The 26,441-nt window shown below is 45.4% G+C and overlaps 1 protein-coding gene across 1 annotated transcript in view; it reads left to right on the top strand.

Moving 5' to 3' along the window:
* SERPINE3 (serpin family E member 3) overlaps positions 1–2,185 on the top strand; it is a 54,254-nt gene extending 52,069 nt beyond the window's left edge. Inside the window, exon 9 of the mRNA XM_085620416.1 lies at positions 2,001–2,185. Coding sequence (XP_085476542.1) covers positions 2,001–2,044 — 44 coding nt within the window. The 3' untranslated portion in view covers positions 2,045–2,185. The remainder of the gene's footprint in view (positions 1–2,000) is intronic.
* The last annotated feature ends 24,256 nt before the right edge of the window (positions 2,186–26,441 follow it).

The raw sequence follows: 26,441 nt of genomic DNA, 5'->3' as shown, positions 1-26,441 counted from the left end.
AAGTTCCCGGATTCCTGTTGCAGGATGTCCTGCTCAGAATGGACAAAGCCTCAGGCTGCTTTCTTGCTGCTAGTTGCGTTGCTGCTGCAAAACTGAATGATCACGTTTGGTCTTGTCATCTACTTTAACCCATTTTGAAGTTCCACCCTTGGATTTATGAACGCACCGCTACTCCAAATAACATGCATTGGCAAAGCCAGTAGGTCTAGTCTATGCGAAAGCTAATGGCTTTGGGTATGTGTGTTAGCAGTGGCGGCTCCTCCGCTATTCACTTTTTTGGGCGGGGCTGCCCTGCTCTCAGAACAGGAGAGGAGTGGTTTGCCCACTCCTGAGTGCACAATGACGGTTTGGTCAGTTTTGGGATAATCCTTCAATTCCCGTTCTGACCTCAGCCAGGGTGAAGCTAATGGGATCCGACCTGTGGAGGAAAATTGGGTTCTGTGGGTTTGACTCACTAGTGCCATGATTGTATACTGCCCCAAAGTGATCCTTCCATATATCTGAGGGAATGTTGTGACTTAACCCTGGTTTATCCGGGTCTGAGAAACAGGGATTATTGATGACCCTCCAGTAGCTAGTACTATCCCTTTTACTACATGCCTCTGCTAGATCTTCCCAGGCTGATTTTTTCAATTGGCGTTGATGCCTCTTGACCACCTGCTTATAGATGCTGCGGCTAGCTGCTACCCGAGCTATCTCACTGAATCTGCTTCAAGACCATCTTCAGGTCTCTAAGAGCCCGGGAGCACTCGCTGTCAAGCCATTTTGGGGCTGCCACACGGGGGAGGCTACCGGTACTGTTAGCAATGAGTAAATTGAATTAGCAAGGGCAATAAATGCCTGAGTGGTTTCTTCCCCCGAGTCTTGCGGGTCTAAACAGGTCAGAATCTCCTGCTGGCTGGTACTGAACAAGAGTCTATTAAAATCAGTAACATTCACTTGTGACCACCTTAAACGCCTTCGTCGGTCCGTGGCACAAATCGTGCCCCCATTTGTACTGCCCTGTGCAATCTGGCGTCCCGAAGCTTCTAGCGCCAGCATCAGCGGATTGTGGTCACTGAATGGGCTGTGAAGGATATTGCAAAGGAAAATAACCCTCCTCAGGGGTGTCGATACAAAGAAACTCAATGATTGTTGAGCAACCCCTGCCTTTATAGTTTGGCTGGAGAAGAGAACCCAAAGGGGTAACAATCAGGTCCAGTGTGTGTGTTAAACCATGGTTATTAAGTAGGATGTTCTATTCCCGCCCTACCGATGTGTGTTCCATATGCAGCCCCTCACTGATGGTGCAGGTGGGCCGATCTTGGGAGTTCATGTCTATATAGGGTCACAAATGACAGTTGAAAACTCCTGTTAGGATTAAATTAACCTGCAACAAACCTTCCCCCTGTAGTTGCTCGAGATACCCTCTTAACTCTACAATACATCCCAATTATGCAAGAGGGGACTGACTGTGAACTCAATCTGGCTAATGACGGATAAGTCAAATGCATTAAAGGTTTTGAAGACGGCCCTTATCTTGCTTAGGGCCACTTTGCTGCATGTGATCACATTTCTCCATAATGGTATCTCTAAAGGCAATTGTTGCCATTCTTGTGGGGAAACCACTCATACACAGCATGTTTCCCACCCCCAAATAATTTCTATATTTTGGCTACTTTCTCCATCCCTTCGGGGGAATCCACAAACCTTGGGCACCTTCAGAATTCACTTTAAAATCCCGTACATGCGGGGAAAAGGGGTGCAATTATGACTTGCATGCCTTTGTTGCAGAAAAAGTTGCGCAGTCTTAAGAGTGGACTGGCCCCAAAGAGCAAAAATAAAAATAAAAAGGTCTCAGCACTGCGGGGTGGGGTGACTAGCAATGAAGCGGTTAAACTTTAAGACTACTTCTTTAAATATATTTGGCACGAACTCAATAAATTTGGATTGTTATCTACTATTCATTAGCTGGAGTCAAGGATGAATATTTATGCATTGTATTTGTGGTTTTTTTGTAGGAGCAGTGCTGTTCATTGGAAGAGTTACAAATCCCCTGGAGTAACCAAAATGTAATATATTCACTTTGACTTTTTCTGCTTAATTACTCTGAAGAAAAGAAGTATTTATTGAAATTCAAAATCAAAAACTTTTGAAAACATGTTTTTTATACATTTGCTTGTGAATAAAATGTTACTACTTTTTTAATTTTGTGTCATTTTGTATTTCATTACTCTTTCAATATAATTTAAATCTAGAAACCTCTCAGATACAGGGTGTACAGGTATCCTACTATCATTGGGGATCACATTCTGTCTAAACTCATACAAAAATAATAGAAATATGAAACTACCTTGAAGAATTTTCGCAACTACTCAGCCTAATGCGATTCTCCAGTACGAAACTGAACATGGACAAACCCGTACATGAACCGTAAATGTAAATGACAGCGGCAGTAAGAGGAAACATAGTTTGAACTGAACCCCATAAATCGGGTGTTACCCAAAACTTAAGAAAACCACCCTGTCTGGCAGTCATCTTTGGATCACACACTGACAACATTTCTGACAGACGAAATCATCAAAAAGCTGTGTGAGACTGATAGAGCAAATTTGTTCTTTATAGGCTTAAATCTGACAAAGACATTGATTTACACCCAAGACACAACTGGTAAGCTGAATAAACCGAATACCATTAGCCGCCTCCCAAAAGATCTTTACTGATGACCATGAATGTGGAGTCACTTTGCACCAGCAGTTTCCATAAGGATGTGATAGAGGGTTGCAAAGGAAAATATAAAAAATTTCCTAGGATCTGAGGACCCACTAGCTGCCAGAGTCTGGTCAGTATCCAGTGTAGCACATGATGAACTAACATGCTACACTCAATACTGACTGGAATTTGGGGTTATCATACTAGTAATGTGCTAAACTCAATACTGGCTAGACTTTGGGGTTATTGTGCTTGTCGAAGTATGCGGACTAGACTTATGAAATTCACAGCCAGCCAATTTCTCATTTGATTGCACCAACAGTGTTTAATTTTAATAACAGACCTGTTAGCTTAAAGTTCGTTATACTTGGAACAAGAGGCCAGATTTACAAAGCTGTTTTTCAGACGCCAACACTCATTTGGAATTTGTGACAGATAAAAAGCTTTTAGCAACCTACTAAACCAATTTTAGGAGTCTAAATTAACTTTACTTCAATGGGTTTAGAAATAGATAAGGATTTTCTATTTAGAAGGAGAGTATTGTAGGTGTCTCTGCCAAATAGCGATTCCTAACTGTATGTATCTATGGTTTAGGACCAAAACAGCGGTCCTAAACCATTGAAAAGTTACTGACCCCTCAAGTTGGGGTGGTAACCCACATGCAAAAGGGAAGGGGTCTGCTAAGGACCCATTCTCCGTTGTGAATGTTACAAAAAAAATATATATATTTTGGAGTAGGCAGCTGTCCACAAGACTATTGCAAACTGTCAAACAAAAAGTAAGCTTTTGTTTTTAAATACAACTGGGTTTCCTTTAAGGGAAAGGGGCTGTATGTAATGTAAAAAAAAGAATATATATATATATATATATATTGATTGTACAGAGGAATGAGACAATGACATGTCTGTTATCACTGTTTATTTTTTGAATGTCACATGACTGTATAAAACTTTGTTGCCCCATACACACTACTCGTGAGCAAGGAGCGGACGCTCCGAAACGCGTAGGGTGATTTTTCTATGAATAAAATATCACGCTTCAAGAAATTTATGGGCCACGGCTTGTTGTCTGTAAAAAGTTTGAGACAGCGCTTCTGTGTGTTTGGATTTATGAGGGTTGGCGACCCTGCCACGGCCCGCCATTGCAAGCGGTGCGGGGTCTTCCGCTAAAGCAATTGTTGGATATATATATATATATATATATATATATATACACATATACATATACACACACACACTTGAAAGTCGTTTTGTTCCAAAATTAAATGGAGGGTGCCTCACCCTGACAAAAGAAAATATATATATATATATATATATATATATATATATATATATATATATATATATACATGAATATGTAGGGTGAAAACATAGAAAATACGTCATAAAAAGGGAATTGCAAGTGCAAGTGGATTAGATCAATACATAATCCCTTCTAATGCCCAGAAAGGAAACCTCCCCTCAAGAGTCATGATTTTAATTTTAATTATTGTTAATTAGTCCAGTGACCATGGAAAACCAGTGGCATTAGGTGAGAGAGATAGAGAGAAAATTCATGATTGAACATTTCATTACAGTACATGTTCAAGTGACCTGGGTAGTCCAGTGGCTTAGGTAAAAAAGAGAGAGAAAGGGTGGAGAGTGGCTGGAGGAGACAGGAGAGGGCTTAGGTAGTGTGGAAGGTCATAAAAGCATTGCAATAAAAAGCACACATAAACCTTAGAGGTGGAGTGAAAGACAGTAAATGACAGGCTGCCCGGGGATAGCAGACATTATCCTAAATGAACATGAAGCTCTTCGTCCTGGTTCAAACCTCCCGGGTGTTTGGTGTTAGACTGATTATATATTTGGATTTGAGTCTTCTTAGTGCTCGTTCCCTGTCTCCACCCCGACTCTTCACAGGAATCCTGTCAATTCCAAAATATGAGATTTTTAAGTTCTCAGGTTTGGTGGAGCTATGTACAGTGTTGCAGTGTCTGGCCATGGGATATGTTACATCATTATTCCTAATGGCCCTTAGGTGCTCCAAGATGTGTTTTTGCACCGGAAAGATTGTGCTCCCAACATACCTCAAATCGCATACAAACAACAGGACAGACAACAAACTCCGTGTTGCAGTTAAAGAATGGTCGAATTTTGTGTTGCTTGCCATTGGGTAGGAGTACTGTCTTGACATTGGTACTATTGGCGCACGCCTTGCACTTACCACATTTATGGAATCCTGGGAGTTCCCTCATCCAAGTGCTGCTGTGTTTCTGACTGGGTTCCATTAAACTGTGGACCAACATATCCCTCAGAGAGTTACTTCTGCAGTATGTGATATTGTCGCTCGGGGTGACCAATTTGCCAATAATGGGGTCCAGTTTGACTAAGTGCCAGTGTCTCCTGATGAGGGCCTGGACCTTGGCACAGTCCGAATTAAAAGGGGTGATCAGTCTAATCACAGGTTCGGTTTCCTTCTTCTGCCTGGGTTTGAGTAGTGTTTCTCTCCCCTCCCCACTCACCTTTCTCCTAGCCTCATCTACCACTTTCTGTGTGTACCCCCTCTGCAGGAATCTTTCTACCATTATGCCTTCCTCTCGAGAGTGTGCTTCTGGTGTGCTACAGCTACGCCTGGCTCTGAGCAGTTCACCGTAGGAGATACTATTCTTCAGTTTGGGTGGATGGTGACTTTTGGCATGGAGGATGCTATTCCCGGCTGTTGCCGTCCTGTGTAGGCTTGTTTGTATGGTATCATCCAGTACCTCTACACTGACGTCAAGGAAGTCTAACCTTCTCCTACTAGTGGTGATTGTAAATTTTAAGTTCATCTCATTGTTGGAGATAGCCAGAAGGAATTTGTCAAGGGCATTCTGAGGGGCATCCCAGATCAGGAAGATGTCATCAATATATCTGATCCAAAGGACCAGATACTTGGTGTATTCAGCAAAGTCATTTTCCCAGACACATTCACACTCCCACCACCCCATAAAAATACAGGCGTTGCTCAGCACGAATCAGCTGCCCATGGCAGTCCCGGACAGTTGCCTGTACCACTGCTGGCCATGCAAGAAATAGTTATTTTTTAGACAGAAATGGAGCATCTGAAGCAGCATATTGGTGTGACCATATGTGGCAATAGGTCTGTCCCTAAAATAGTGTTTGCAAGCAGTGATGCCTAGGTCATGGTCGATGCAGGTGTTCAAAGACACCACATCCACAGTGGCCATGATGTAACTTGATTGCCACGGGATGTCCGTGACCTTGGAGATCAAATCCATACTGTCACGGCAGTAAGAGGGCAGCCTACATACATAGGGAAACAAAAAATGATCTAGATAGATTGAAGTGTTCTCAAGGAGGCTGTCATTAGCAGAAATAATCGGCCTCCCAGGTGGATTGGTGGGGTGTTTATGCACTTTCGGTAACATGTAAAAGCATGGGGAAGACAGGTTTTTTAACAGTTAAAAACAATAATTCATCATTGTTCAAAAGCCCACGGGTATGCCATTTGGACAGCATGTTGTGGAAATAGTCAATGGTGGAAAGATATTCGCCCGCCGTAGTTTTCATGTAGCTGCCAGAGAAATCAAGCTGTCTCTTGGCTTTGGTGATATACTTTTTGACATCCCACAAAACGACATTCCCACCTTTGTCTGAAGGCTTGATGACAAAGCCGGTAGCTTGCTTTAGGGATTCAAGTGCCGCTTTTTGGCCTTTAGTTGAGTTCTTCATTGCCCCATTGTTATTCCTAGTTTTGAGTTTGAGCATGTCCCGTACTACCGCCTGCTGGAAGGAATCAATGTTATCGTGTGGGATGTTGGGATTGAACCTGGATTTGGGTATAAAATTACTACGGCTTCTCCTGCCGGTTTCCAGGTCCAGCACCTCAAAGGGTTCCCGTTCTAATGTCCAATCCCTGTCCCCCAGTTCAAGTTCCCTCAGAGAGGCCAGGCTCCCAATGTCCCCAATGGAGAGGAGATTGGCTGATGTGTTTGATATGGCAGGATCACTGCCAGTCATCGCCCCATCTCACACACCCCTTGAGCCTTTGAGAGTATGTATTTTAAGAAGTTTCAGTTTCCTAGCAAATAAAAAGACGTCAATGTGGGCGCGGGGGTAGTCAAAGTTGTTAGTGGGGCAGAAAGAGAGACCTCGCTCCAGGAGGGACTGTTCATCTGGAGTGAGGTTATGAGAAGAAAGATTGATAACAGTGAAAGTAGGCTCACCCATTATTGGTTCCTCTTGCTGAACCGGACTCCCTTCCCACGTGGTTTCTCGACTTCTTTTGCCTCCTCTGCCTCTCCGGCTTTTCCTTTGGTGTTGCATTCTCCTTTTTCTTTTTCATTTGTTGGTTTGCGCCTTGGCCTCTGGCTTTGCCGTATAAAACTAGTGTGGAGTAGTGTGGCTCACTGGTTAGAGGCAGCAGACCCGGAAGCAGAGGACGGCCCGGGACCAGGGTTCAATTCCCGATGCGGCAGGGTCGTGGACCAGGGCCAGCGGACTCGATAATTCTCGCCTCGGTGCCTACTCTAACCAGGGATCACACTCGGCAACTCTGGGCATTAGCTTCCCTCATCTCCACAACGGCCCCCCACATTCGCCGGGGATGCCTGGTTTCACCTTGGAGATATCAAGGAGGTCCCATCTCACAGGGATAGCCAGGACGGGTTCCCCAGCGGTCTACAGCGCCACGACGCCTCAGGGCAGCAGTGCGCTTTACAAAAAACACATTACATTACATTACAAACTATATTCTTCCAGTGTTTTGAAAGGAACGATGCCACTGCCAAAGGTAGCTTGCCTCTCGTCCAGGTCTGAGACATCCGAGCTTGATTCTGAGCTTGCTGCCTCCTGCTGCTTTAACTATGAAAAAACCTGGGAGGGGTTTCGTCCAAGAGAAGCCAGGTCTGGGCGTATATATATAACATGCAAAAGAGAAAAAACAACCTGGCTGTCGATTTTTGTGCCGCTATTTATTTAGGCAGACAAAAAGCAGAGACTATTAAGTTCATATGCTTTCAGTGTTTAGATCACAATTTTTAGTATGTTCAGCACATTGTATGTAGACATTTCACTCATGTCAGAGTTGAATACATTACAGATACAAAACATGTGAAAAACATAAAAAGTATTAAGTGAAGAAGTAAATTGAAATCACAATTCAAATGTGCAATCAAATGTCATCAAAGACACGCAGACATCAAATTCAGCATGACAAAGAACCAGACTCGTCTAACTTTTCTTTACGTGGAGGTGTTCACACAAGACCAAAAGTTAATCACAACTTTACACCGCAAGGCCACAGACAAAAACACCATCCTACACTACCACAGCTTTCACCCTAGAAGTCTTAAAGACAATCTACCCTACAGCCAACTATTAAGAATCAGACGCAATTGTGCTCGCAAAGAAGACTTCGTTGTTCAGGCAGACATCTTATGCGAACAGCTAAAGGAAAGAGGGTACCCGAGGAAAATGCTAAAACACGCAACGAAGAGAGCATGGTACACACCACGAGAAGAGTTACTGACAAAGAATAATAAAAAATCATTGGAAAGACTGGTGTGTGTATCCACATTTGCCCCACACACTTACAAATTCCGGAAGATAATTTTAAACAATTGGCACCTGCTAACTAACCTTGTATGCACCATGGAAAGACCACTTTTTGCAACGAAAAAGAACAAAAGCAGTGGCCGACAAATCATACCTGCAGACCTCAGGAACAGTAAAGCCACGACGGATTTAAGATCTCTATGGAATTTGACCCCAGCAGAGGGACACCACAAATGTGGCACCTGCTCAGCATGCAACACCACCGCAGAGGGTAGTGAATTCACATACAACTCCATCAAATGGGTACACAAAGAATTTACAAACTACAAAACCCAAAACGTTGTGTACGCCATTAAATGTCCTTGCCCGAAGCTGTACATTGGTAAAACCACACAACAAATCAACCAGAGGATCGTCCAACATAGATCAAGGCTTAAACAAAAAGTTCTCTCAGCACCAATGGTACCACATTTCGTCGAAAAACATCATTCCGAAAAAGAATTCATTTGGACAGTCACGTCAGGAATTAAAGCACCACCTAGAGGTGGCGATGTTGAGACATTATTGCATAAAAGAGAAGCATACCTAATTATGAAATAGAACTGTGTGGCAAATGGCCTAAACGAGATGACAGAACTTCAACAGATTTTGCGCTGAGTCCCCAGTAAAGACGGACACTGCATTCGTTGCCCTGAAGAATGCCTCCCCTGAGATTTGAGCGAACTATGAATAGATTGGGCATTCATACACACCATGTGCCATAAAAACGCATTATAATCACAACATTGTAGCTAATTGTTAATGAATGAGCCTCCAAACGCACAACAATGCATGGATGCTGTGTTCCCGGTAAAGAATTATATTGCAAACACTGCAGAACGCTTCCTCTTAAATTTTAGCAAACCATGAACAAATTGGACATTAACATACGCACTAGATTGTCAACATTGTAGATAATTGTCATTAAATGAGCCCCCTAGTGCTCAATGATGCCAGGCCCCGTCCCCGTCCCCAAAACAGTCTGAAACTACAATTCCTAGAATTCACCTAAAAAGTTACGTCAGGTATTTCCTGTGCAACAGGATATAGAATGCGCTGATGCTCGTGAATGCTTCTTACTAAGTTTCTCGGCGGAAAGACTGGAGCACACTTCGGCCTTAAAGACAGCTGTGAAGTAACTTAATGGCCTTTGCTACACGAACCACTAACAGTGAAGGTTTTCGATTTTAAAGCGCACGTAGTAACTGTAACGCGTCATTTTTTCAGACACACAGCGCGTCCGGTTGAAAGTTGTTAACTAGAATCCGATTGAGTCCAGACTACACACGGTTGTCAGTAAGTGTATTCCCCGTCTATTGGCAATATATTTACGAGTAAACACGGCGTGCGATATTTAAAAATGCTCATTCATTCCTCTATTTCAGTTAGTGAGGCAGATCAGCGATTTCTAACACTGCCTACGAATCATTTACGCAACGTAGATCATTCTATGGCCTATACAACCGAAAGTGGAATGTTAACATAAACCTGCTTTAATGAGACACTCAGTAGCAGCAGCGGGCATACTGACCACACCGTCATCCGCTCCACTCAACACGTATGCACAGACGTCACCCAAAGATTACACTGACACATTCGTTATGGGTGAAGAACTACTGCAGGTTTATTTCATACAACATAAGTATGACGATAAGTGGGTTATCTTACGGGCGATCCAGGGCAAGCAGCCCCTAGCTGCTCCGCCCGCCTTGCGAGCCGGCACGCACGGTGGGTCGATGCCCGGCAGTGCGGCACATTTTTTCAGATCCTCCTTTGGATCACGTGATCTAATACTCCCGCCCCTTTTAACAGGGGCGGAGCGTGTTATGGCACACCCCCGGTTGGTCAGGCCCCCCCAACCGCCCGAAGGACTAACGGGGCGCCGTCGCGGTATTCCCAGAACCTCCTTCGGCTCCCGGACCTTGGCTCGGGCACCCTTACTGTGCCGGACAGGGGTACCCTTACTGTACCGACTGTCGGAGACATACCCTTACTGTACCCTTCTGCCTCCAGATCGCCCTGTAACTCCGCCTGCAACACAAGAAAAAACATTATAACATTCCAGTTGCGTGCTGCCTACGCCGTGCAGGGTAAGTGGAAAGGGTGGGATCTCGCGCAGCCAGGAGTGTACGCAGGAAGCAGAGGGCGATCTACGGGGGCGGGAGGCTTAAATAGGGCCTGGCCCCGCCCAGCCCAGTGGCCTTTCTCCCCCAGCGATGCCCATTGGGGCCTCCCCTCCCCAAGGCACGGCCTCTCGAGGGAAATGGACCAGGTGGGGGGAGGGGGGGGGAGGCTCCGACGGGTGGCCACTAGAGAGCTGCCCTGCTGAATGTCCCCCTGCGTGGGACGCGGGCAGCGGCAAAGTGACCACACCATCATCCGCTCCACTCAACACGTATGCACAGACGTCACCGAAAGATTACACTGACACATTCGTTATGGGTGAAGAACTGCTGCAGGTTTATTTCATACAACATAAGTATGACGATAGAGTGGGTTATCTTACGGGCGATCCAGGGCAAGCAGCCCCTCGCTGCTCCGCCCGCCTTGCGAGCCGGCACGCACGGTGGGTCGATGCCCGGCAGTGCGGCACATTTTTTCAGATCCTCCTTTGGATCACGTGATCTGTCTAATACTCCCGCCCCTTTTAATGGGGGCGGAGCGTGTTATGGCACACCCCCGGTTGGTCAGGCCCCCCAACCGCCCGAAGGACTAACGGGGTGCCGTCGCGGTCTTCCCAGAACCTCCTTCGGCTCCCGGACCTTGGCTCGGGCACCCTTACTGTGCCGGACAGGGGTACCCTTACTGTACCGACTGTCGCAGAGGTACCCTTACTGTACCCTTCTGCCTCCAGATCGCCCTGTAACTCCGCCACAGCTCTGGGGAGGCTCCCGTCGCTGCCAGAGCCCCCCCTTCCTCCCTTCGCTGTTATAGGTGCCCTGCCCCTGCGAGCTAGCTTTAGTGGGCTAAATTATGGATCCTGTTCTGTAATCCCGTAAATAACAGCAATAATGTGCAACTTTACTCACGAAACCAGAGCAGACTAACAAAGGAGATTTCTACCAAAAGCAAATTGACGCAAGGATGTCTTTTGGCCCCACTGCTGTTCAGCTTATACGTGAATGATGTTCCTAACTTTCTTTGCGCTGCAACTGCAGATCATCCTAACGTAATTGTGTGAGGATCTAAAACCTACATTGTAGAGCCAGGACTGAACCATAGCTTTTTTTTTTTTTTATTTAAATTCTTCAAACCATCTATACCCTTCATTCCTTGATCATAATTTTATAAACAACGGAAGAATATGTTCTTTGCAGGTAAAGGTGGATGTATTTTCGGAAAACAGAGTTTCTTTCCTAGCACGAAGCAGGTTTCATTTTTCACTTTGTCTAAAAAAGGTGATGTATTTATAGTGTTTTATGGTTCCCAAATTGCTGCTGCTTCGAGGTTTCCATGATTTTTTTTTTTGTTGATTTTTTTTTTTGTTTTGCAGGGCAAAAAATTTAAAGCGGACTGCTAACAGATGAGAATTTGCTTCTGAAGGATACATATCTTTCAGCTCGGGGACCAAAATTTGTGAACGTTTCAAACTCCCTAGGCTACAAGGAAAGACTGAGCAGAGAAGGGCAACACCTAAATCTGTTACTCAGGTTGGCAAATATGGCACGGTAACAAGGCATTGAAATTAGCGTTTTGGACATGAAATCCTCTTGTGATTTTCAATTGGGCCAAATTAGGGGCCTACTGGCTTCGAAGTGGGTTTCCAACAGCTACAGCACCATAAAGCATGATGAAGGTAACGTGTGGGTTAACTGCCTTCCCTATGTTTATAAACACAAGCTGACATCACGGGTATCTAATGATGGGATGGGCACTAAAAGCTGTGAACATCAGACAGTATGGGGGCAACAGCCTCTGTCTTTGTACTCTCACCCAGCACACGGAAGACATATGCTCACTGTCCCTGGCTGCTTCCTGTCACTGTCTCTGAATGGTTAATGCCACAACCTTAGCTAGTGACAGCATTATTGGCAAGTGATTCGTTGAGACAATCTCACCTTCCTACAGCATGCTGATACAAATCAATGAAAAATCGATAAAACTGCTAACTCTGCCGTATTTACCTTTTCGGCCATTGACTCCCTACTTTTGCTTCCTTTCACATTGTATTATTATCCTATTGTTTACTTCAAATGACCAATATCTCAGCAACATCTCCTTGTTTTAGCCTTTCTACTGCCAATAATGACCTAGCATTCTGGGGATCTATCTTAACTAAACTGATAATGCAGGTTTTATTGAATATTCTTGCAAATTAAGTTACATTAAATTAGATGATGGAGTCCTATTCTAGCCTTGTTGTTCAATAGTTCATATAAACTCAAACTGGATAAATATTATTGAAATATTTCGGTTCATCCCTACTTTTTAATTTACTTAAAATTAAAGCTTATTTCCTGAAGACGACATGTAATTTGAACTAATATTTATAGAAATCAAATCAGTTTTAATAATTAAATTGGCTCAGCACCTCCTTCCCTTAATTCAAAACCTAATGCTAACCACAACAATTGTGAACCTATGTGCAAATGCCTTTTTTTAATTTTTTTATTTTTTCCAGGCACTGAAATTATATACCGTTTGTTTAATGTTTGTTATATAATGTTGTTAATTAATGTTATTGACTGCTACAACTTGAACTGCAATTCCTTAGAATTGATTTTGTAAAACGATGTAACCGTATCTCACCTTTAACCATAACAGTTAGTCCAAAATATCATTAAACTTGTTGACTTCTATTTAATTAATGTCAAAATAGTGTAATTTCTTTTTCATTAATTGTTTATTCCAACAGTATAGCTTGCTGTCACCTTGTGACACATCCTGTGTGGTTCCACAAGCTCTGTTTCCGAATCTCTCAGTTTGTGCAATAAACACGTTATGTTCTGCTCCTAAAAGATTATGAAATCCAATCCAACATTTGTTATGTTATACTAAATTTGCAGGGCACACCTACCAGATTGGTTTCCTGGCGCTACTCTGAAATCTGTTAGAGTGGTATGTTACTCATATACCTGTCTAACTAGCCATGTTTTAGGAGTTTGCGGGAAGTCATGAGGTCTGTGCAGGACCTAATCTCTAGAGGTTGGGAGTTCCAATATCTGGGACCTAGTGTGATAAACCTTATTCCACCAAAGTGTTTCCATTTAAAGGATCCCTGGGGAACACCACATGTAGTTTTAATCTTGGGGGATCGTGACGTGGCCAAGGTGAACATTTCACGTCAACACATTAATATCGTAGAATGGATAAAAGAGAGCAATATTGTTTTGGTTTTTTTTTGATTCCAAAACAAAATGACTTTCGAGATTTTCCACCATAACCACTTGATGCGCCATTGGCTTGCCTATTTGGCAATGTCCTTTTCGAAGGAGTACAGCTCTCAGATATCATTCACCCAACACAGGGCATCTATGAGCGACACCAAATATTTACAGCTCCTTGTGCTTACTAAAATGGACCCGATCCTTAGTTTCCAGAATACAATGCACTTAAATGTCATCTGGCCCTGGTGCCTATCAAACAATTGTGATAGCATCTGTCACCGTCATAAAATAAATAAGCGAACTTCAAAAGGTCGCAGAAGAGGCACGCCAGGCTAAGTCTCGGTAGACCATGTCACTCTGGGCTTTACCTTGCCTCCCTGTGGAACAGGGAGAATAACCTTAAAGATGTTACGTATGACCCACAAACCCAGGCCTTCCGCTTGTCTCACAACAGCTCAGGCTGCTGACTTTCCTGTATAGACTAAGCTGCCACTATGACTGTGAGTTGAAGAAAACATTACACCAGCTGTGTCCGAATAGCAAGGCTAAAGATGAAAGGCAGCAGCATCTCTTGACTTAAGCGTGGGACTCACAATAATAACTCGGTATTCCAAATCCAAACATTTAACCAATATTTGATCACATGTGACTATCTTAATCACCATCAGCCTAGGCCTGCTTCCTTATTAAAATGGCGAGTGGCTGGCAAGGGTACGTTTGAAATATCAAAGCCATGCATATTCAACATGAAGCCAGGGATCGAAGGAAAGCTTGGGGACGATAGTGCGAATAGTGATGGTGGCATCTGGTTCACGGCTTTCAGGAATTAAACATCCTTCAAGTTAAGAGAGACCACTAACTCAACTCGAGCTTGGGAACTGCCCCATAGGCTGCTTGCATGGATTGTAGATCCACCAGTGGGTGGGCTACAATAAGAATTGCATTACAGGGACCAATATGCGCATGGTGTTTGGACAACAATGCCTATATATATCTTACCCATTCCCGCGTTCAGTGGCATCGCATCCATTGCCCAGGACCCCGCGGCCCGCTGCGTGCCCCCCTCGCAGCCGGGGGGGGCAAATGCCTTCTCCCTAAAATAAGCATGAGGAGGCGGCACAAGGGTCGGAATTGCCCTTGCACCTGATAAAGAAAGTGCATTCCCTCTTTGCCGTTGCTTACCCTGCTAAACATGCCGTATAAGTAGTTCTCTGTGCAAGACACGTATTAAAGATGGCACCTGTGGACTGCGCCTTGTGAGCAGGCTACCTGCATAAAGCTGTTTCTGTCATTGACGCGACCCCCCCAAAGAGGTTCGCAACATGCGCTAACAGTAGGGTTCTTATTGTGCATGTTTGTATAGCGCAGACTCGAAGGTATTGGAGCGCTTTGGCTAGTACCGTATTTAACTTTAGATAGAAGCACGGGGGAATGTTGTGCATGGAAAGCATAAGTTTCAGTAGGTAAAGTTTGAAATCTGTTATTTTCTGCCCGATAAACAAGTTTCATTGGGTATCCCTAGAAAATCATTCTTAGTTGCCGGAAATAATTCGGTTTGTATCCTGCGCTACGCTGGTTATGATTAATGTAATTCAACACGCCCTAAAAGTGTTGTAGAACTCACGCACTCTCGCGGTAAACGGCGATGCCGGCCTTGGCGATGGTGGCGCCCTGTGCAAGAATGTCGTTGGCGCCCCCCCAATGCCGCCTCCACCACAGATTCTCCCACTAGCCCCCTTTAACAGTTGACCAAGTTTCCATAACCACGCTCTCAGCTGCATTGAATTAGTTATATAACGCCACTCCTACCAGTGTAGGGTGTCCGAGAACTTTGCATCTCACACAAGAACCGCCGAGCCAATCAATCATATGCATGTGAATCAGTGTATAGGAAATGTCACCTGAGCCAAAGGACTCAAAGTGTAGGAGACGCATGTCATCCCTACTGGCAGGGAGTATAGTTTAAGGTTGCTTGGTGTGGAGAAGCACAAGCTCAGTCGATTTCTAGCCAAATTAACCCTCTTTGCAACATTAATCTGTTCTAATAATGTATGCTTAGCGGTGTGTATGCAGCTATAGGATGAGCGTTCGTAGCTCACTGTTGACTATTAGGGCTTTAAGATATACATTGCAAGTAACAAAAGGATGCCGCCTCTTTTGAACCAGTAACCTGCTGACCTATTTACATCATCCGCCTCTGAAATCTACTTGGCACACGTTCTTTGCAGCGGGCATATTAACCCTCTGCACTAACTACACCGAAGTCAAAACCTCCACTATACAAATTCCTGATCTCTCTCCAGGAAGATAACGAATCACACGAGTTATCTTGACATTTATGTGAGGCCTGGAATTGCAGCGGAAAGAAACGCAGCATCCACTTCGACCAACTGCAGAACAATGCGCTCCCAACTACGTAGGCATGAAAGCCTTGCACCACAAAGGCCCCTCCACCCGGCCTCGCACCCACACTCGGCGCCCTTTGCACACTACCCCGCCGCTCAGCATAAGTCTTGCTCCCATCTGCCCACCTCCCGAGCCCCACCAGGAGGCCATGCCCAACGCGGCTGCTCCCACCGCAAACCAGCACACATGCAGGCCAGCGAGGCTCGAGGACAGGGGACAACAAACACTCACCGGGATAACAGGGGGCACAATAAACCCGACGCCAGACCAGACGATCAAAACGGCGGCGTGGTGAGGAACGAACTCGCGCGGCACAGGAGACATAATTGTCTTAGGAGAGCAGCGCCTGCCAGGGGTGAAGGGAAGTGTGCAGCCTGCCCTCGAATTTATCCTGTCTGGACAGTGTAGGGGGGTTCAAAGTCACGTTATGGAAGGGTGGACGCTTTACAGCGAGGTACACTCAGCGGCACCGGGGCAGTAGGAGAGCAGCGCCTGCCAGGTGTGAAGGGAAGTGCGCAGCCTGCCCTCGAATGGATCCTGTCTGAAGAGTGTAGGGGGGGGTTCAAAGTCACGTTATGGAAGGGTGGACACTTTACAGCGAGGTACACTCAGCGGCACCGGGGCAGTGACGTATGCAGGGTTTGGTTCTCCTCTACTCACCTGGGGTAGCACTGACAAGGGGTGAGGGCCATAAAATTGACCAATTGACCCTTGAACAGGTTCAAATGGACTGACCGTGAGCCAGAAGAAGCAACCCTTTCTATGATAATGACTGGTTCCTAACCCCCCCGCACCCTCAGCAGGCGGGCAAGCACCGTGGCGGGGTCGGGGGGCCACGCGTACTTAAATCAAGCTTCATTTTGGGGGGCGACCGCGAGGCTCAAAATCCGCGACCCCACTAAATACTGTCCTTTCAGTCCGTTATGTGGCGTGCACCCGACCCGCCGGTCCTGGAGCGCTGTACCTAGCATCGTCCTTACATTACATACTCAGACCCGGGGAGGTTAAGAGATTAGCCCCTAAATCACCGGGCGTGGACACGGCCACGGGGGACGAACCCTGGTTTCCTGCACTGAGTCGGTAGTGCGGCCGGCGGACCACATCGCCCACGGAAATCTCGACCCGCGGGACCTGGAGCGCTGTACCTGGCACCGCATTTACATTAAACCACAGGCACAGGGTGATTAAGATCTTTTGCCCAGAATCACCGGGTATGGACGCGGCCACGAGGCTCGAACCCTGGTTTCCTGTACCGAGTCGGCGGTGCAGCCAGCGGACCACTTCGTATTCACATTACGCTGACCCACGTGCACAACACGCACTCTGTAATCTACTCGGCACACACTCTTTGCCACAGGCACATTAACCCTCTGCGCGAAATCCACCTAATTCAAAACTCAACTATACAAAATCCCGCTCTCTCTCCAGGTAGTTAATGCATCACACGAGTTATCTTGGCAAAATGTTAGTATTTATTTTTTAGTTGTATATTTATATAGCGCGAGCTCGACCCGAAGATATTGGAGCGCTTTACATAGCACCGTATTGACATTACACCTTCAGGCACGGGGAGATTAGGTGATTTGCCCAGAATCACAGACCTCGAGGATTTCATTAGAAACTTTTGCGAAACAGTGGAACTAGAACACAATTGTTCTGACTTTAAAATTTCTAACTGTTCAATTGGAACCTGCGGTAGCCATGCACATTGAACAATTCTTTGCCAAGTGAAACTCCATTTCACGCAAGATGAGAAACAACAACTATTAAACTTGAGGCTTTAAAAGCATCACAGTGAAACTAGAACACAAAATTGTTCTGACTTTTAAAATTTTTAACTGTTCAATTGGAACCTGCGGTAGCCATGGACATTGAGCAATTCTTTGCCAAGTGAAACCCCATTTCACGCAAGATGAGAAACAACAACTATTAAACTTGAGGCTTTAAAAGCAACACAGAGCGTAAAACCCCCCGGGTACACAAGCAACCACAATCAAACTAATCCCGCCGGCTACTCACCGCGCTTCCAGAAACCCTGAGGGAGGCGCCAGACACCGCTGTCCAGGGAGCGCACGCAACCATCGGCAACTAGCGCGGGGAAAGGCCGGCAAAGTACATACGCCCCCCCGCGCCAACCACCGGCAGCGACCACACGCTCCCCCGGCCCCAGACACCTCACCTCGGGATCCGTTCCGCACCGCGCCCTGCCGCGCTAACGCCACCGACCACAATCCAACGCGACGCTGCCACGACGGAGACGGAGACGACCACGAAGATCTCGTGCGGCCAGGAGTGTACGCAGGAAGCAGAGGGCGATCTACGGGGGCGGGAGGCTTAAATAGGGCCTGGCCCCGCCCAGCCCAGTGGCCCGCCTCCCCCAGCGGTGCCCATTGGGGCCGCCCCTCCCCAAGGCGCGGCCTCTCGAGGGAAATGGACCGGGGGGGGGGGGGGGAAGGCTCCGACGGGTGGCCACTAGAGAGCTGCCCTGCTGAATGTCCCCCTGCGTGGGACGCGGGCAGCGGCATACTGATTGAAAGTGTCCTGTTCTTTTTAGGTCCTGAACACTGAGACAATGGATTAATGTCCAAAGCACGACATGTGCAACAATCTTATCCTCGGGTATTATGAGTTCTATTAAACACAACAAATTAACATTTATGCAACAAAAAGGAACTGTTAGTTTTAGGTAATTTGTTTTTTATTTAATTTTAATCTATAGGTTACACCATGCCTAGCCCTGATGAAAATCCCGTAAACATTGACCGGGATTGGAAACGCGTTGGCATTTCCTTTTCCTCTCCCCAAAGGGCTTTCAGAAAATTCTGGACCTCTGGAGAGGGCGCGTGATGTAACGATCACCCCCCAGATTAGTATCTCCCCCGTGTGGCTGCAGTTCCCATAAATACGCCAAGTCAAAGGGCTTTTTGGAATTGCTTTACATTAAGAGTTGAACCAATTTTCTGCTGGTGTAATTCTATTGAACCTTTTGTATTATGTTTATCCACGTCTTTGATGACATTTGATTGCACATTTGAATTGTGATTTCAATTTACTTCTTCACTTAATAGGTTTTATGTATTTCACATGTTTTGTATCTGTAATGTATTCAACTCTGACATGAGTGAAATGTCTATATACAATGTGTTGAACAAACTAAGAATTGTGATCTAAACACTACGAAATATGAACTTAATAGTCTTTGCTTTTTGTCCGCCTAAATAAATAGCTGCACAAAAATCAACAGCCAGGTTGTTTTTTCTCTTTTACATCCTGCTGCTTTAAAGCATATGTGCATCTAAACTCTTTTCTCGCACCATCGTACTTTCTTCCAAAAGTGAGTATTCGGCCTGAGGCGTAGTCATTCTTGTCCCTGGTGAAATTACATTTCTTTTTTGTTTTTATTTCATCCTCATATTTGTTGAGTCTGCCCTCCAACTCTTTGTAGAACGCCTGTATCTCCTCTTGCTTAGGGTGTTTGCAGAGATTTGAGGTCCATTATAACTTGCTCCCGCTCAATGGCTGCGTATTTGGATAGAAGACCCAACATTCCTTTGCAGGTGGAGGTCATAAGGGCTGACCACTCTTCCAATAATTCGGGATGTGGGTCCTGGTAAAGGTGTGTGATAAGTATGCGGAACCCCCGTGGTACTTGCCCCACTTCAATATAATTATCCAGGGAGATCACCTCCCAGCTGTGGTTGATCTCCCTCTTCCACAGCTTCTCATAGGCGCCCAAGGTCTGTTTCAAGGAAGTACCGTCTGTGCGCGCGCCTGCTGTATCTGCGCTGCTGCTTTGCCCTCCGGCTGCCTATTACTCGTTGAAAAGGTCTTTGGCAACACCAAGCCGCTTGCAAATAGCGTCGCACATGGTAACGCTCCCCTCGTTCCCTCTCACAGTTACCAATGCCTCTGGATTTACGAAGCGGTACATAAATCAAATACTGGGAAAACTTTTTCTCCGGGCCGGTTGTTTTCACCGTAAAAGTCAATGTTATTGTCCCACAATCAAAGAAAAAACGTGCTGGTTCCAGGAACCGGGGACACAATACCTGCCGTTTGACGTTTGGATTGGATTCACATTCAGAGCGGGACCACTGCCTTGTTTGAGATTCCTTTGATGCCGGATACACTATTGCAGCATACCAAGAGCCGTCACTCGTCTCCTTCAGAAGAGAAGTGTAGCCCTGGCAGCCGTGCGGTATTAGTGCAGGTCGAATGTTTCAATCCGGATAGGTTTCATTACATACAGGCGGGGGGGGGGGTGGGGGGGGGGGGGGGGGAGAAATCGGAGATCAGATACCTCCGCTTGAAGGATTTTCTGCTTTGATCCGATTTCATCCACCAAACGAGGCCAGTGCTGGGCAGACGGGCGCAGAACCCGTCAAACTTGCTTGAAGGTCCTTGCTGACGCAGCCGCGCCACACCACAAGAAAAGTGCCCGCACTCCAGATAAGTCCAAGAAAGATTTATTTAGATAGCTGACGTGTTTCGACCAGGAGGTCTTTGTCAAAGCTGAGGCATACACATTGTGGCATAGTTTTTATGGCATACAGTGAGACACAGTGGAGGGAAAATTAAACATAGGAAAAAGACTTTGGGCACAAAAAGAAATTTTGCCATCTCATCAGTCACAAAGAAAAAAGACTATGCAAGTCAAAAAAACTTTTTAAAATAAAATTCAAAAGTCTTTTGTTCCAAAATTAAATAGAGGGTGCCTCACCCTTACAAAAGAAAATATATATAAATATATATATATACATACATGAATATATAGGGTGAAAACATAGAAAATACGTCATAGGAAGGGAAAATATATATTTATTTCAAAGGCAATCATAACTTGGTGGTTTTGCTGACTCAGAAGGCCGCCATCCCTGTGATGGCCTCCAAAAAATTTGAGTCGCAACCTGCAACATACCTCATCAAGATTTATGAGGTAGGTCGAATTGTGACCCGCTCCGATTGAGTTTTAAGAACTGACCTATTAAAACATAGTTCCGTTACTAAGATTCTTTATACAGCGCAAAAATACTGCCCACAAATAGCGACCAGTAAATAGTACATCTGTCCCAAAAAGCCTTAGCACTGTTTTTCAGCCTGAAAATAAAAAAGAGATTGCTCATTCCCTGACCAAGAGACTCCTCAACATATTACGCTGAAACATGTTGGCTTTTGAATATTTTTCTTTATAATGATTTGGCATTCTCTCTTGTCAATGAATTAACTGACTGTTCAAATGTTTACTACATTGTGCAGCTGTTAGCAACTGGACTATTTTCATGTATTATGAAACAAGCAAATAAAGAATTAAGCATCAAAACTTTGAACTAGAGGGTAAAATATTATTTTAAGACCTCAACGTGTCTTCTAAAACATATAACATATTTACATATCTTTGGATTTTAATTAGGGCATTGACTCACTGGGAAGGAGGTTAGGTAAAGAAGAATCTGTGGGAAGTTTACGTACACGAGACATATCTCTACCAAAGAGAAGTAGCTTTCTTCTGAGGGATGCATCTTCCTACAGATTCCTTACCTTATAAATAAGGTCCCAAAGCAATCCCTCCCGGGTAGGGGAGAGTCAGATGTGCCAATTAAAAAACAGAAATAATGCAAAATACCTTGGGCAAAGTACCGTTCACTGTGTGCAGTAGACATGAGGCTAAATTACTAGGAATAAGTATGCAAAAATGACCATGTAGCCACCCAGCATGTATCTGCAGCCGGGGCGAGACAGTAGAGATTCATGGAGACAGATATGGCTGTAGTGGAATAGATAGCAGATTTTGACACGTAGGCTAAGCAAGCAAAAAACTGTGCGCTAGGACACCACTGCGCCATTTTGAGCTGTCCTGATAAGTGCAGTTGATGAAATAAGATACCACATGTCTGGGGTTCAGCGTCTTTTGCCTATCCTCCTTGATAAGATGTAGAGTGGGGAAGAAAGATGGATGTGTGATAGACTGTGCAATATGGAATGCAGAGATCCTGTTGGTTAAAACGGCTAGCCAGTATGAAGAACCGACTTAACTGGGTAGAAAGCTGAAGTGTGGATAAACTGAACAGCCTGAAGTTCTCCAACCCTGTGGACAGAAGTAATTGCTTCAACCAGAAATCAGAAATGTTTTTAGAGTAAGAAGTAGAGGTAGGCAACTGTGGATCGACTCAATTCAACATCCCACCAAAAAAGGCGAAAGAAGAATCAAACCCAACCGAGGAACAATTAATGAAGTAAAATAAGTCTTTCAAACAATTCACCACACTTAACAGGGGATGTTCTCGAGGCAGATACAAGAAGGCAGGCAGATAGCCCATGATTTTCTCATAGAGGTTATGGAAGGTGCTCCAGAAGCTAAAATGAGAGCGTATTGTTTGTAAATTCACACTACCTTTCTCAGTCATATGAGAATGAAGTCTGACATTCTCAGTAAATCATGTACTTCCAACAGGAGCAGCCTGTCAGTTAATTCCATTGTGTTCGACTGCAGCATCCCAGAGTGTTCTAAAGAACAACTAGAGCACTGACAGTCTTACTTATGACAAAAGCATGGCACACCCGAAGCCATCTTGATTGAATCAAACTGGTAAATCTTAAAACATTTAATTTAGAAAGGAACAAAATGAGGTGGTTCAGTTTGTCATAGAAATTATGGTTAGTGCTGTAGAACGAAAAATAGGGGCACATTTGAAGTGAGTGCTCTAATATCTTCCTCTCCTATTTCATTAAAGATTCTGACATGCAGACACAAATATGCACTTTCAAAACCAGCAGCAGACTGCCAGTTAACTCCCTGGTGAGCAGCAGCGTTACTAGAATATATGTCGTTACTATGCATTCCGTTGCAACGCATGCCTTTGCAACGCATGCCTTTACCACGCATGCGTTACAACGGAATGATTTTTCTACGCATATCCTTTTTCTCTATTATTCCTTTACCACACATTTTTTTTGGGGGGGGGGAGGGGACGGGGGAGACCGCCCCCGCCCCCTTTTTTCTTTTTTTCCCCTTTTTCTCACATCTTCGCAGACACTAAAAAAGGACTGAATCGGATGAGGAAGACGACGTTCCGTGAAGATGTTACTTGCGTGGTAAAGACGGTCGTGGAAGCAATACGCGTTGTAAAGACGTTTACGAGGTAAGTGTACCGTTGTAAACGTAACGCGTACAAAAGCCTTTGTGGTAAAGGCTGTTTCCCGCTTTACTACAGTGTTTTGTTGAGCAACTAGAGTGCTAACATTTTGAATTCATGCCAAAAGTGTGGCACATCTGAACACCATCTTGATGGAATCAAAGTGGAAAACTGAAAGCATTTTCCACTGAGGATACTTCAGTAACTAAGGAAATTAGGGAGCTTCATGACAAATAAGTTTCGCAAAATGGCCACCAGAGAAGAAACAGCTCAAATATAGCAAAAATATGACCCAAATGTAACCCAAGTATAGCCCAATGACAGAAGTGTGCGAAACACTTCATTCTCTTTTTTTTTTTTTGCAGTTTATATAGCGCAAACGTGACCCGAAGGCTTTGGAGTGCTTTACATGAGCACCAGTTACATTTCACAAGGACACATTAATTTTGGTTTGAGGCATGGGGAGATTAAGTGATTTGTCCAGAATCACAGGATGTCGAGCTTATGCCGAAACTCGAATCTGGTTCCCCAACTGAAAAGTCGGCAGCTCTGGCCGAAACGCCACATACTCTCCCTTAAGTGTAACATATATTCAAGTGATTAAATGCCTAAAAACACAAAGATAACAAATTATTTAAAAGTGCTTCGTTGCTATTTGAGAACTCAGAAAATATGCCCTCATTTTAGTTGTTTAGAGCACTAGCCATATTTTCTATGGTAATAAGACCCTCTCATGGAGGAAGGTGCAGAGGCAACAAGTTGACCATGGTGGACATGCAGGAGGGGCATTAGCAGCACAATGGACCATGGAGGGCAGGGGAAAGGGGGGCAAGGGCAATAAACTAATCATGCAGTACAGGCAAGAGAGGTTTTGGCAATATTAAAGACCATTGAGGACAGAAGGACGAGGCAGTGGCAGTACTACCATGCATACCAACAGACCAGATTCAGGCAGGAGACTAGTTGTTTTTACGCTCTCAAAGACTTTATTTTGTCTGTGAGCTGCCTAAAATATCTTCTTTTTCAATGTCAGCCAATGGGGAAAATCAATTTTCCAGGGTAGGCGTCAGGGGTTGCAGCAGCACCATACACCACACAGGGCAAGTGGGACGGCAGTGCAGCACAATAAACCATGGAAAGTAATAGGGAAGGGATAGGGCTATGCACATGAACAGAGAGGCAAGGCCAGGAAACAGACCATACTGGACAGACAAGAGGGACAGTTGCAGCATAACGGACCATGAAGGGCAGTAGGGAGGGGGCAGAGCATGACAACCGACCAGACAAGGCGGGAGGGAGGGAGGGAGGGAGGGGATAGGGGTCTGCACATGGAAAACAGGGGGCCAGGAGCAGAAAGCTGACCATGGACAGCAGGCGGGACTGGCACTGGAAGCACAACCCACCATGGAAGGAAACAGTGAGACTATAATGGCATACACGTAGACAATGGAGTGAAGGTGGGAGGGGGTCAGGGGCATCAAGCTGACCACACAGGGCAGTTAGGAGGGGCTGTGGCAGCACAGAAGAACATCATGTTAAGCAGGAGGGTCAGTGGCAGCACAACAGTCATGGTGGGCAAGAGGGAGGGGGCAGGGGTATGTACAAAGGAACATGGAGGACAGAAGGTAGGGGTGGGACACAGATGTAAGAGGAAAGGGGATTCACAACAGACCACGCAGGGCAGGCAGGAGGAGCAGTTGCAGCACAAAAGAGCATTAAAGGCAGAAGGGAGTGGCAGCAAAATGCGCCATGGAGGGGATAGGGGCATGGAACATAGACAGGCAGGGTGGAGGTGACGGGGACCAGCAGCAGCCATCTGACCATGCTAGGCAGGTGGGAGGGGCAGTGGCAGCTCAACAAAACACTCTAGTAAATAGGAGGGGCAGTGGCAGGTCCATGGCACATGGCGGGCAAAAAGGAGGGAGCAGGTGCATGCACACAGACATCGGAGGGCAGGGGGGACAGAGAGTAGGGGCAGCATGCTAAGCACAGAGGCTGAGCTGGAGGTCAGGAGGCATGGACAGGGACACGAAGTTGAATGGAGGGCAGTGGTAGAACACAGGACCATGCAGGGCAGGAGGGAGGGGGGGCCTGGTGCATGGCCCCAGACAACAGAGGGTAGGGAGGAAGTGGATGGGACAGCAAGCTAACTGTTTAGGGCAGGTAGAAAGAGCAGTGGCAGAGCAACAGCCACACGCAGCTGTAATGAGGAAGCAGGGTCATGGATTTGGACAATAGATGGCAAGGAGGAGGGGCAGGAGCAGCAAGTTTGGGTGGGGGTAGCACAATGCCAGGCCCTGCATTCAACTCCCCCACCATGCTTTGCGATGGGCATCTTACCCTAAAAATTCCCTAGCCCCAAAAACGAATACCCCAAACCCTAAGAAATTACCTTGCCACCCACAAACCCATATCCACCCTAAAAAATCACGTGCCACCCAAAAATCCATACCCAACACTTATTTCATGTTAAGAGATTTACCTCTTTGTAGTCTTGTCTTCTCTATTGGAGGATTCATGTTATCACATATTTCTGGATGAAGACGCACCAGGAACAATCACATTGCCAAAACGCACAAAAGGTCGCTAGTGACATTTCCTCGTGCTCCATTACGCAGTTGTAGTGTAGAATGCGTACTGGACATTTACCCAAGGAGGTAACACCGAGTAGAAAGTTCTCCACTTGGGTAGATATTTTGCTCAAAACTGTGGACTCTTGTTGGATAAAGGGTCACGTTCCTTTGTGGACCAGTCACTCACACACCCACCCACTGACAGACCCACTCAGACACTGATACACCCACTCACACACACCCATCCAGCCACTCCCACACTGTTGGAGCTGGCACTTTGTGATATATCAATAATCTGATTTACCGTGTAAAGAGTCCAGGGGTTCCCTTATAAGTGGACAGGGGCTTGCTCTAGCAATACCAAGGTGCTCTATTAGAGGTAGTGTCGTCAAGCAGCCTTAAACTTAACGGAAAGGAGTGCAAGACATCTGCAAATACACACAATGATCAATAAATGACAACTCAAGAAGGAGAACCACACCAATTTATATAAATAGCAAGTACCTTTCTATGTGTTTTGGCGTCAGAGAAAAATTGTTCAGGTAAGTTAATTTTTAAATATACATACTTTTCAGTTCAAAAAGGACACTTCGTGCAATTTTTGAGTTCTGCAATGTTAGCCTATGGAAGGAAGAACAAGTTCTGCAAACAGGCATAGTTCAGTGACTTACAGGACCAATCTCCAGGATTTAAGGTGAGTGGTGGGCAAGGTCCATGGAGGAGCAAACAGTACAC

This window comes from Triturus cristatus, chromosome 8, assembly GCF_964204655.1.
Source record: "Triturus cristatus chromosome 8, aTriCri1.1, whole genome shotgun sequence".
NCBI lineage: Eukaryota > Metazoa > Chordata > Amphibia > Caudata > Salamandridae > Triturus > Triturus cristatus.
The sequence above is the reverse complement of the archived record's forward strand: the minus strand, read 5'-3'. Positions and strand labels throughout refer to the sequence as shown.